Here is a 12067-nt window from a genome sequence, read left to right on the forward strand (position 1 = left end):
TAATAATGACAGGATTTATTGAGGTATAAAGGATATGCAAATATAGGCAAGTCCAAATCAGGAGAGAGAGCGCAATTCACGCTAATGTTAAATGGCATTTACAGTAACGAGGGGAATTTTTGTGTGTTTTTAAAACCTAAATAATAAAAAGATTTAAAAAATCACAATTAAATTTTGCTTTGGCTTTTTATTTTTATTTTTTTTTTGCCTGCGCCACCACCACCTACTCAAAGCATCATGATGCACCAACATTGATGGACTGAAAGCCAGAAGTCTACGTGACCATCATCATCAGGTCCTTCCATGAAAACCCTAAATACAAAGAGGACTGTTTGACTTATGTTAGGTAGATTGACCAGAGGGGACTGGGCGGTCTCGTGGTCTGGAACCCCTACAGATTTTATTTTTTTTTTGTTTTTTTTTGTCCACCCTGGCCATCGGACCTTACTTATTCTATGTTAATTAATGTTGACTTATGTTTATTTTTTATTTTGTCTTCTATTTTTCTATTCATTTTGTAAAGCACTTTGAGCTACATTTTTTTGTATGAATATGTGCTATATAAATAAATGTTGATTGATTGATTATTTTAAAGCACTGACTTTTAAAATGTAACTTAACATGTTTATGCAGTATTCTTTGAGTGACAGATGTGATGCTATGTCAGGAATATCTGAGCAACTCATGGAAATAAGATTTTCTTTAAGGTTCTTACTTTGTGTTTAACATTCAGAATAAAGTGAATCAGGGAAATTGATACATTTTTTGACTTCTTAGGTTTACTAAGATGCCCTTCCAATGATGTCAAATTCTTTTCCAAGTGACTAAAAGTGTACCAAAATGTTATCTTTCAGATGGTGAACTTAATGTCCTTGATGATATCTTGACTGAAGCACCTGACCAAGATGATGAATTATACAATCCAGAAAGTGAGCATGACATGAACGAGAAAAAAGGCAAGTTTTCATAAATGTGTTTTTGGTGCCAAGGTGGCAGTGTGAACCACTTCAGACAAACAGACTGTATATGTTCTTAACTGACTGTAGTATACTTGTACTAATCGAGTGTCATTTTAATTTCTTTATGGATTTCCTTATACTTAGGACTATAGTGTCTGTTAAAAGTTAATTTTCTTATTTAATTAGTTACTATCAGTTTTTAGACATTGTTTTATAGTCTTCCTTGAAGGTAAAGTACACCTTTTTTGAGATGTGAGTTCATTATGATAATTGTATAAAACAGAGATATTCTGAACCCATTTATATCTGTGTTATTAGTTCAATGATAATTACCTTTTTCTGCTAATATTCTAATTTTCAAAGTGTCTCAGATTGGCTATAAAGTTCATTCATTAGCCATGCCATCAGCATTATATCAGAATTTGGCATTACATTTACAGCTTTTTTGATTTTTTTTAAATGCTGTCAACACGATGGACCTTAGACCTTTCAGTTTATCTGTCCTCAAATGATGCATTAATAATCTGAAGTTTTTGTGCAAAAAAAATGATATTTTTAAATTTATTTCTGAAAATTAAAGTTAAGTTACTTTTTTTCCAGACATATTAGTGTACTTATTTTCATATCTGGCAAATTTCCACATGTCAAGAGGGGTAAATATCTCTTAATTTTACTGACATTTCTTGTTTACTTAAGTGATACAGCTGGGTTATCAATGTAGAGAAATAATATTGAAAATTACTGTGACATGCCTAGCTTTCAAAATATCTCCATTCATCCATCCTCTTCCGCTTATCCGAGATCGGGTCGCGGGGGCAGCAGCTTGAGCAGAGATGCCCAGACTTCCCTCTCCCCGGCCACTACTTCTAGCTCTTTTGGGGGAATCCTGAGGCGTTCCCAGGCCAGCCGGGAGACATAGTCCCTCCAGCATGTCCTGGGTCTTCCCCGGGGCCGCCTCCCGGTTAGACGTGCCCGGAACACCTCACCTGATCAGATGCCCGAGCCACCTCATCTGACTCCTCTCGATGCAGAGGAACAGTGGCTCTACTCTGAGCTCCTCCTGGATGACTGAGCTTCTCGCCCTATCTTTAGGGGGAAAGCCCAGACACCCTGCGCAGGAAACTCATTTCAGCCGATTGTATTTGCGATCTTGTTCATTTGGTCACTACCCATAGCTTATGACCATAGGTGAGGGTAGGACTCCGCACCGATCTGCCTGTTGATCTCACGCTCCATTCTTCCCTCACTCGTAAATAAGACCCCAAGATACTTGAACTCCTCCACTTGGGGCAGGATCTTGCTCCCAACCCTGAGAGGGCACTCTACTCTTTTTCGGCTGAGGACCATGGTCTCGGATTTGGAGGTGCTGATTCCCATCTCAGCCGCTTCACACTCAGCTGGGAACCGATCCAGAGAGAGCTGAAGGTCACGGCCTGATGAAGCAAACAGGATAACGTCATCTGCAAAAAGCAGTGACCCAATCCTGAATCCACCAAACTGGACCCCCTCAACACTCTGGCTGCGCTTAGAAATTCTGTCCATAAAAGTTATGAACAGAATCGGTGACAAAGGGCAGCCCTGGCAGAGTCCAACTCTCACTGGAAACGAGTTTGACTTGCTGCCGGCAATGCGGACCAAGCTCTGACACCGGTTGTACAGAGACCGAACAGCCCTTATCAGGGGGTCCGGTACCCCATACTCCCGGAGCACCCCCCACAGGATTCCCAGAGGGACACAGCCGAACACCTTTTCCAAGTCCACAAAACACATGTAGACTGGTTGCGCAAACTCCCATGCACCTTCCAGGACCCTGCTAAGGGTGTAGAGCTGGTCCACTGTTCTGCGACCAGGACGAAAGCCACACTGTTCCTCCTGAATCCAAGGTTCGACTATCCGACGGACCCTCCTCTCCAGGACCCCCGAATAGAGTTTTCCAGAGAGGCCGAGGAGTGTGATCCCTCTGTAGTTGGAACACACCCACCAGTCCCCCTTCTTAAAGAGGGGGATCACCACCCTGCTCTGCCATTCCAGAGGCACTGTTTTTTTTCCTAAATTAATTTTATTTCTTGCACAATACTGTCCTACGTAACACTTGTACAGGTATACTGTAAAATTACATTTGCCAGAAAAGTGAATAACCGCACTTCTTGTAACTAGCTATAAGGTATAGCTTAACACTTTCTAGGCTGTTCTGGGCATCAAGGTAGACTCTTTAAGCATCTGTAAATGTTTCCTAGAGTGAATTGTTTAATTTTATCTGGCAGATAGCAGTAAAAACTATGAGCTTGCAATTCACTTCACTATCAGGTAAGGGTTTTAAGATAGCAGAGGAAAGTGTCATTATTCCAGTACTGTTGGATTATCCCTTGGTGTTAAGACACGCTGATAGTTTTATTTTCTGTTGTTCCCAAATTAGTTGTGCTATGCAACAATTTTGTTTTTATACTAGGGGGCTTTGCCCCCTGCTTTCATTGCTCGCCATCCCCCGGGCCTGCGCTACGGTTAGTCTCTTTGCGGTTCTGCCACTCGCGAATGTACAATTTTAAACAGATTTTTATTCTTATGGGAATTGTTACATATTCATAATAGAACTGTTTTACATTACAGTGAGTAATTAACCATATAAAAAACAGTAAAACATAATAATTTGAAAGTAAGATGTTTCATGATGGCTTTGAGATTAACACGCAAATACTTTTTAAAGTTACACTTCTACTGTAAGACTTCTGCAAAAACAATTTTTTGAATTAAATTTTTGTCAATATCACATTGATTCTGTGTTTGGACAATGCAATACATGGCTGTCCGTGATTAAATTTCGTTTCTTTCTCTCGAATAAAACGACTTTTTTGAATGTTAGGCTCTGAGATTTGTTAATCATCTTTGCAAGTTTTTAATATGAATGATATATCAATCTCCTTTGTTGTCTGTTATCCGCGTAAGATTTACTACATTACCTTTCTTGGACACATCCTTCTTTGTACAGTAATTCGTGAAGTTGAAGACCAGATGGTGTTAACGGTTGTAGATATTCTTTGGGATATTGTAAGTTGATGTTTTCATGTTCCTCACGAACACCACCAACTGTTTCAGCATAGTCTATTGATATGCATTTAACCAATTTGTTGTGTAACCGATTGATATTTTTGGTGTTAATTTGTTTGCCTTCGTTTCTCAGTGCTAAGATTGCCCGTGTACTCATTTTTTCTGTTGATAACCCTTCATGATGAGATTCTTCAATAAGATTTGGGAATATAAGTGTTCTTTAATTGGGAACTTGAAGTGAGGAAAAAGTTAAAATTTAAGAGCAGGGAGAGCAGGAACTGTGTCTGTCAAAAATATTCACAAGAGTGATAGGTGAAATTACTGTGTTCGTGGTTGAAAATGGATGAGAGGAGGGAGTGACTTGAAAATATCTCTTGACCAAGGTCTCAAATCGCAGGACTTGAAAAAAGTCTTGTCTTGTCCCTGGAATTTTTTATATAATAGAAAGATATCTTGCAAGATATTAATTTTCTGAAGTTTTTCAGCCACAGCTTAAATTGTGATTAACATTATTGTTGGTCAGTAAAAATATGTAAGGAAATCATCTCTCTATTATATTAAAAAAAAAAAATCCTGAGTCGAGACTTTTTAGCCTGGGATGAGATGTGACTTTTTCGGGGAGATACTTTTAAGTCCCACAAGACAAGACTTTGTGCCAAGAGATTTAACCACGCCCGGGGCCAGAAGTAAAAGACAGAGTAGATGACAAAGTAGAACGTTGTAAAGAGGTTCAGAAATGTTGCCGCAATACACATGCAGAGCTGGTTAGAGATCATGGAAGTAGGAAAATTTGAAAGTCACAAAGAAATGTTAGTAAAGATCGTATTCGTGCAAACAATCGGAAATTACTTGGTGAAGTAATAGAACAGCGAAAAAAGATCAAATATATTGTTCGGATTTAAACTTTTAAGTCGGAGACATGTAGATTGTCTAATTCATGTTGCCATCAGGTTCTTCCCAATAAAGAGGCATATCCATGAGAATTAAGATTTGCTTTTGTTTGGTAAAAGTGAAATCCACATACGCAAGCGGCAGAGACGCGAAGTGGCTGGCACGTAGCGCAGGCTGTAAGGGTGGCGAGTGAAGCGAGTAGGGGCGAAGCCCCCTAGTAATTAACAAAATTATTGACTGCTATTTAAATACTCTGTTATTGGCAATAAATTTGATTACTTTCTATAACCCTGCCTATGTCTGTACATTAGCACAATTAAGGTCTAGTAAAAGGATTTTCTCCTGTCTTCATTGATTGGCGTCCAGAAATTTTCATTGCTTTATATTTTTTCTAATACAGGACCAAAGAGAAAAAATGACCGAAGTGAAAATAACGAGAGCAAAAGGCCAAGATCTTCAAGTCATTCCACCAGAATGGCTGTTCGTCGATCTTCAGCGGGCAGTAGCAAAAAGCCTGTGAATTCAAAAAGTAGGCATACTTCAGATTACAAGAATGAGGATTACCACTATGAGAGAAACAAAGACAGCATTGAAAGGAAAAACCGTTCTGGAAGAGGAAGCAGCTCTAGGGATGTTCATAAGACTCATCATGAGAAGACTGTGAGTAAAATTAATTGTTAGGAAATCCCTACATTTTTGCCTACTGTAGGAGAAGAACCTGTTAAATTGTTCAATATATACAATGAAAACATTTAACTAAGTAAATGTTGCTGGAATATATAATTTCCGATGTGGTGAAAGTATATTAAGTATGAGCAAGTGAATTGATTATTTTATTGAATGTTAGGAGTCGAGACTCTTCATTAGTGAATGAGAGAGGAAGATCTTCAATTCATTAACACCTGTTTGAGTTATGCTGATTTATCTGGAACTATTGATGATATTTTTACAATAAATGTGTTTGCTTTGAACATTTTTAGCATATGACTGGATAATGGACATGGGGATTATCCGATATGAGTTATCTAATAATTTTTGATGTCTTCCATGGTTTTTACATTGTTTACCATGGTACAACACAGGTCACCATTATGTTCACATTATTTAAATGCATTTCTAATTCTGCATGAAAACGCACAATAAGAATTTTTTTCTCAGCCTTCACTACAAACTACATGAGATAAATAACATTTAAAAAAAAAAAAATTGGGGAAGTTCCAAATAGCAAATGCCAAGCTATTCATTTTTAAAGCATGTGCTGAGAATTTGTTTTGTAGGATCCTTAGTTCTTTTATTTGTGTAGCTTGCATATGGATCATTTCTTACCAACTTCAGTGCCTTTGAGAGATCCCATCATCAAATGGCACTTGGCTTAGCATGGCAGAATACTGTTTAAAGCACCGGGCAAGTATAATTGCAAATTATTCTAATTCTTAACACAACAAGAAATGTAAATACTACGAAGTGCGTATGAAAGTCAAAATGTTCAGATGGCTGCACAAATACTTAGACCTTTTGTAGTTTATGTTAAAAGCAATTTTGCAATGTGATGAAAATCCTTACTTGGTGACTTTACATAGAGAGTACAATTCCAAGGTACTTAATTTTTTTACAGAACTTTGTACTTCAGCTGTTTCCTTACAGTTATAACATTGATAGGTTAAGTAACTAATTTATTGGTGAGGACTGAACTAGCTACCTTTTGATTTACATTATAGTTTCTTAATTACTAGGTAATGGTGCAATAGTGCACATCTTCACATACAATGTTTGGATTAATAAAACAATATTTCTTAATCATGTCCGTCCATTTATGTAACCAAAAAGAAAGGTAATGTTTCCTTCTAGGTGATGTGTAGATGTTCTAGCTCGGTTGAGCTGTCTACTTGCCATTTCTGACGATTTGACTAGCCATGCATTTTCTGCTTTGCTTTTTTTGTTTAAAAAAAAAAAAGGCCAGATGCTTTATGGTGGCCATAAAGTGTAACCGCTCATTAAAATAAATGGAGCAACTGTAGTAGATGGCAGAATTTAAACATAGCAACTGTGAAAAGAAAAGGAGGGTACAGATACTTGCAAAATAGTCAAGTCTATTCCAAGTGAAATTTCTTAAGGTGAATTTGTAAAGATTTGGAAACTTAATATAGTAGCAGGTGTCTAAAGACATAGATTATTAGAGCTTGTTTTCCCCCAAAAGTTGAATAAAGCAAAATTGGTACAGTATGAACTGCGTAAGATACTTTGTTTACCAGTGTAAAATGCCTTTGATTTAAAAAAAAAAAAAAAGCCAACGGTGAGACAGATGAAAAACTTACATATCTATATAAAATTTTACTTTGCCATTACTACCTTATTTTGGATGGGAAGATGGCTTATTTCATAGCCCATCCAGCGTTTCCGAGTGTTTCACTGGCTGGTCTCATTAAAACAGACTTTCATATTTTATTATTAAAATTACTATAGTAGTTGCAGATTTACATACTTAATCTCCCAGTATAACTTACAATTTATTCACATGCCGCTATTCTAGAACTGGACAATGAGAGGTCTCTATTTTTGTAATATTTTGACCATTTCTGAAATTAAGTGCAGCATGGTGAATAATAGTTTGATAAGTGGTCTCTAAAACTTTAACAAATTTTTCCTTAACATGTAATAAAATGTTCCCCTAAAATACTTTATGCCCTACAATAAAATAATTATTTGAGGCTTTCATGATTTTGAATAAGAATTCTTTAAAGTTTTTTTATTTTTATTTTAATATTCTTATCCCACTCTTTTCACCATCTTATGTTTTTAGCTTTTATTGCTGTGGAGATACTAGTAAATAACCAGAGTTAGAGGAAACTGCCATAAGTTTAATCACTTGTCTACTCTAAATTATGATTGACTATATGGTTCTTGTCTTGCTCTAAATGTTAGTACTTTTTTCCCAGGTTGAAATTTGTCAGAAACTCGAGAAATATAAGAAACAGTAATAATAATCTCTCCGACACACAAAAGATTTACAAGAATGAATAAAAAACGATGGACGACAGATCTGACTGATCAAGTCAGAAAAGTGAGGCATAATAAAGGCATATTACATTAGGCATGACAGTACACTAGTAGTTTCTTGACATTTTGTTGGCTACAAGAATTCTGTTGATAGTATGTCGAGTTTTCTTCTCATGCGTTTCTCTCCTACTACCCCCGGCAAGTTTGAGAGTACATTGTATAACTGAGCCTGCCTGCTTAACCTGATTAGATGAGCCTGTCCTGAAGTGGTTACCGACCCAGCACACAACATCATAGACAATTGCACAGGCTCTCACACAAATCTAGAATATGTAAAGGATGTCCGTATTCACATGAAAGGAACACAGTCCCCTAAGATAAAAAGATAGAGACCAGTGCTGTAAGTCACTGATTTGGACCCCCAGCTACTGCAAAGTACCACTTCTTTATCTTCGATCCTGAATTGTGACTTGATGTAGAGTGTCATGAGCAGCTTTTTGATAGTCGTCTTAATGTGAAGAGGCAAAGTTATTTAATAGAGATAAAAGTCTGCTAGGCTTGCTTCAGTTTTTATGCTGAAAAATAAAACTGTTCTAGCTTTACAGAGCTTGTGTTAAGATATTTCCATAGAAATTGTCCTTTTTTTATTTTTTGCACAATATGTGTTTCTATTAGTATACCATGTGAGACAATAGAATTAATTGTGAAGGATATTCGGAGTACTGTATGTCATTTTCAAATGTTACTACCATAGCACATGAACCATTTGTCATTTTTCTCTGTTCTGTTGATTTCTACTCTAAAACAATTTATCTTAGTTTCCTTGCTTTTCTTTTATACTTTTCAAATTTAGAAGCAGCGACGCACCAGTGATGGAAGCGGAAAAGCAAGCCATTCTTCTAAAGAAGAAGGAAACTCTGAGTATGGCTCTGATCAAGAGACAAGGAGCTCTGCGTCTTCTGAACATAACTCTGATGAAGAAATGGAAGAAGAGGAGGAAGAGGAGGAGGAGGAGGAAGGGGCTGAAGATGAAAAATTGGAAGAGGAGGAGGAAGAGGAGGTGGAGGAGGAGGAAGGAGAGGAGGAGGATGAGGAAGAAGAGGAGGAGGAGGAAGAGGAGGAGGAATATGAACAAGAAGATGCAGATCAACGGGAAGGCAATGAACAGAATGATTATGACACTCGAAGTGAGGCCAGTGACTCTGAATCTGAGTCTGTGTCTTTTTCAGAAGGTGAATCAGTTCAGTCTGGATCAGGATCTGAGGTTTCAGGTATTTTTGTTTTTCTTTCTTTCTTTTAATAGTTTTAATTAACCATTTTCACACAGTGTTTTGCTGTCTTGTGCTTTGTCACATTCAGGCATCACTATTCATCTTTGCTGATTGTTTGGTTAGTCACACCATTTTGAATGTGGATTACACTTAAGTGATCTCATCACAAAAAAAATACTGTATTTTTTTTTTTTTCTTCCTTAAAATATAACTTATGCCCCTAAGTGGTAGATCTCATACAGTCTGTTTATTTGCAGCTGTGTTACCAAATTATTTTAATGACTGCTGTCTGCTTATGGGAGCAGGCATTAATCATATGTTGTTAGTTTTTCACTATGGCTTGGTTGCTACCTGGATATGTCAGTTGTATGCATAGAAAAGGAATGGAAACCTTCAAGTAATGTAGTTTTTCTAAGTATTTCAGAACAGTCCTTTCCATTTAACAGAAGTGGACAGTCCAACACAAGGGAAATAAATGTTTTCCAATTTACTGTTCAGATAAGGAGAAAAAAGAGAAGAAGCGGGCTAGAGGGATTTCTCCAATCGTTTTTGATAGAAGTGGAAGCTCAGCTTCAGAATCATATGCAGGTATTAAAGATCCCACACCCAACAGTTTTTACTGTCTATCCCTTTTCTCATGATTCTGAAGGAAAGTCCAGACTCCCTTTTATGGCTGCAAATGCCTCTTGCTTTCTGGTATTTAATGACCAGTTGAAGTGGCATATTTGCATGTGTGATCTCTCCATCTAAAATAGACTTCATGGGTTATTGTAGGATGCAGTATAGGTTTTATATTAATATATTTTATATCTGAAAATGTTCATTTGAAAATTGAATTCAGCAAATCCCTTAACTTATTCTACAGAACATTTTTTCATCAGCTGGTTTTCCAGGGCTATATTATGTATTACCATGTATTACTAGTCTGATTGTGTTCTTGTGACACCTGTTGACTACCTCATATAGTCTAAATTTCATACAACATAAGTTTTTGTCAAAAAATTTAAGTGCACATTCGAAATGTTTCCATTTAAGCTGTGTGTTCTGTTTTTAAAATGAAGTATAAAATAGAAAACAATTAGATTTGTTAATTTAAAAATGGCAGTTAATTGTTTCCAGTAAAACTGTTATTTGTACTTAGAAACTGCTGGTAATTGTTAGGCTCTGATGTCTAGTGTTTTTTGTTTCTCTGTAGGTTCTGAAAAGAAGCATGAAAAACTTTCATCTTCTGTTAGAGCTGTTCGTAAAGGTTGGTAGCAGTTACTATTTAAAACTGTAAATTCTAACAAGAATTGTCATTTGTAACTGTGCTTTAGGTTTTTTTTTTTTTTCTTTTCTAAATCACATTTTGGTCATTGATTAGAATTAGGAAAATTTAGTGTTTACAATTTAGAATTGGGAAAAGTTAGTGTTTACCAATGGATATGGATAGTAGAAATGTAGTATTGCTGATTTATTGATAATGAAGGATTGTTATTTTTTGGGACTGGAGACGATATAGTGATTCAAAAGAAGGAAACTTTTAATATGAGACAGAGTATAGGGGAGGCAAAATAAATATATACTGACCAACATTCTCCTGGTCCAGGTTCCTTTTTTTAGGCAAGTAGGAAGCCTGCCACAACAGAATGTTGGAAGCATACATCTCCTCTGATGTTCAATGCACAGCCTCTTCACTTGCCTGGATGTAAAAAGTCATCACTTGTTTAAAAGTTATTGGCTATATGTTTTTGCTACTAAACAATTAAAAAAACCTTAGCTGAAGTTATTGCTTGCATTGTAGAAATATGAGGGTAGTGATATGCATTGTGTTAAGTGTTCATCTTTTCCTAGTTGCAGATGTTCTAGCAGAAGCTGTGGGATGATGGGGTTCTGTTGTTGTGAATTTTGCCTAATAATCTGAACAATTTGGCTATGGTTTAGCAGAATGTCTCATTTTGTATGATGGATCTGAATTTAAAATTATGGACATTTCAATCTGTCTTGCTCAAATTTAGGGTTATTCACTTTGGTTTACTCCTTGGTGCTTCCTATGTTCTATGACTTCTCCTAAACTAGACAGATTTGTAGTTTTAGTAGTTCTTGTATTTAATTCCTTATATAGAGGTTCTTGCTGTGCTTCCCGTCTTAAGATGGGTTGAAATCTAAGTAATCAACGTAATCCTAGCATGTAGGCGGGTACACAGATGCACAGGCACTCAACTTCTCTTTTCTGTGGAACTCTGAACACTTGTGCTACTATCTTTGAGACAAATACTGCTATTAGTTTTACATCTGTGTTTTTGTGACATTGTCTCTGCATTCACTCTTTATTCACTTTTCTATGTCAATGATACTTGCCAATAAATAAAATAGTATTGAAAGGTACAGTAAAAGCATCTATTATCCAGTGCTGAATAATTACAGCATGCATTCTCTCCATGACGATGTTTGGAAAATAACAATGAGAATATAAATGTGGGTGTGTGTGCATTAACAATTATTATAGTTGGAGTTGATGGGCATTGCTTATTTGGGGTAGCTTTCTTTGTCATTTTATTATAGCACAACTTTTTTTCACAAAATTTTGTTTTCAGTTGCTTTTGTTAATTTATTGATGTACACGTGATACAAAACTCATTTTGCCTATCACTTGTTTGCTTTTCAGATCAAACTAGTAAGCTAAAGTATATTCTTCGTGATGCAAGGTTTTTCCTCATTAAGAGCAACAACCATGAAAATGTGTCCTTGGCAAAAGCAAAGGTAAAGTCAAGTGATTGGTTATGCTACACAGTTGTTTTAAATGTAAAGACAAAACAGTGATGTGTTTTTGATCAGTGTACTGAGTTGTACATTTGACAGGGGTTGGGGACAATGGGGATCAGAGTTACTTTTGCATTTAGTTTTGTGAAAGAGGCATCTTTT

At 36.4% G+C, this 12067-nt stretch overlaps 1 protein-coding gene across 4 annotated transcripts in view; it reads left to right on the top strand.

Moving 5' to 3' along the window:
* ythdc1 (YTH domain containing 1) overlaps nucleotides 1–12067 on the top strand; it is a 45956-nt gene that overhangs the window by 13056 nt on the left and 20833 nt on the right. For 2 of the 4 annotated variants that reach the window (XM_039759523.1, XM_039759522.1), the window contains exons 2-7: nucleotides 855–956; nucleotides 5296–5555; nucleotides 8746–9163; nucleotides 9662–9751; nucleotides 10359–10412; nucleotides 11811–11905. In XM_039759523.1, coding sequence (XP_039615457.1) covers nucleotides 855–956; nucleotides 5296–5555; nucleotides 8746–9163; nucleotides 9662–9751; nucleotides 10359–10412; nucleotides 11811–11905 — 1019 coding nt within the window. The remainder of the gene's footprint in view (nucleotides 1–854; nucleotides 957–5295; nucleotides 5556–8745; nucleotides 9164–9661; nucleotides 9752–10358; nucleotides 10413–11810; nucleotides 11906–12067) is intronic. The other 2 variants (XM_039759526.1, XM_039759525.1) reach the window with 1 other exon arrangement.

Source organism: Polypterus senegalus, chromosome 7 (assembly GCF_016835505.1).
Source record: "Polypterus senegalus isolate Bchr_013 chromosome 7, ASM1683550v1, whole genome shotgun sequence".
NCBI classification, from domain to species: Eukaryota; Metazoa; Chordata; class Cladistia; order Polypteriformes; family Polypteridae; genus Polypterus; species Polypterus senegalus.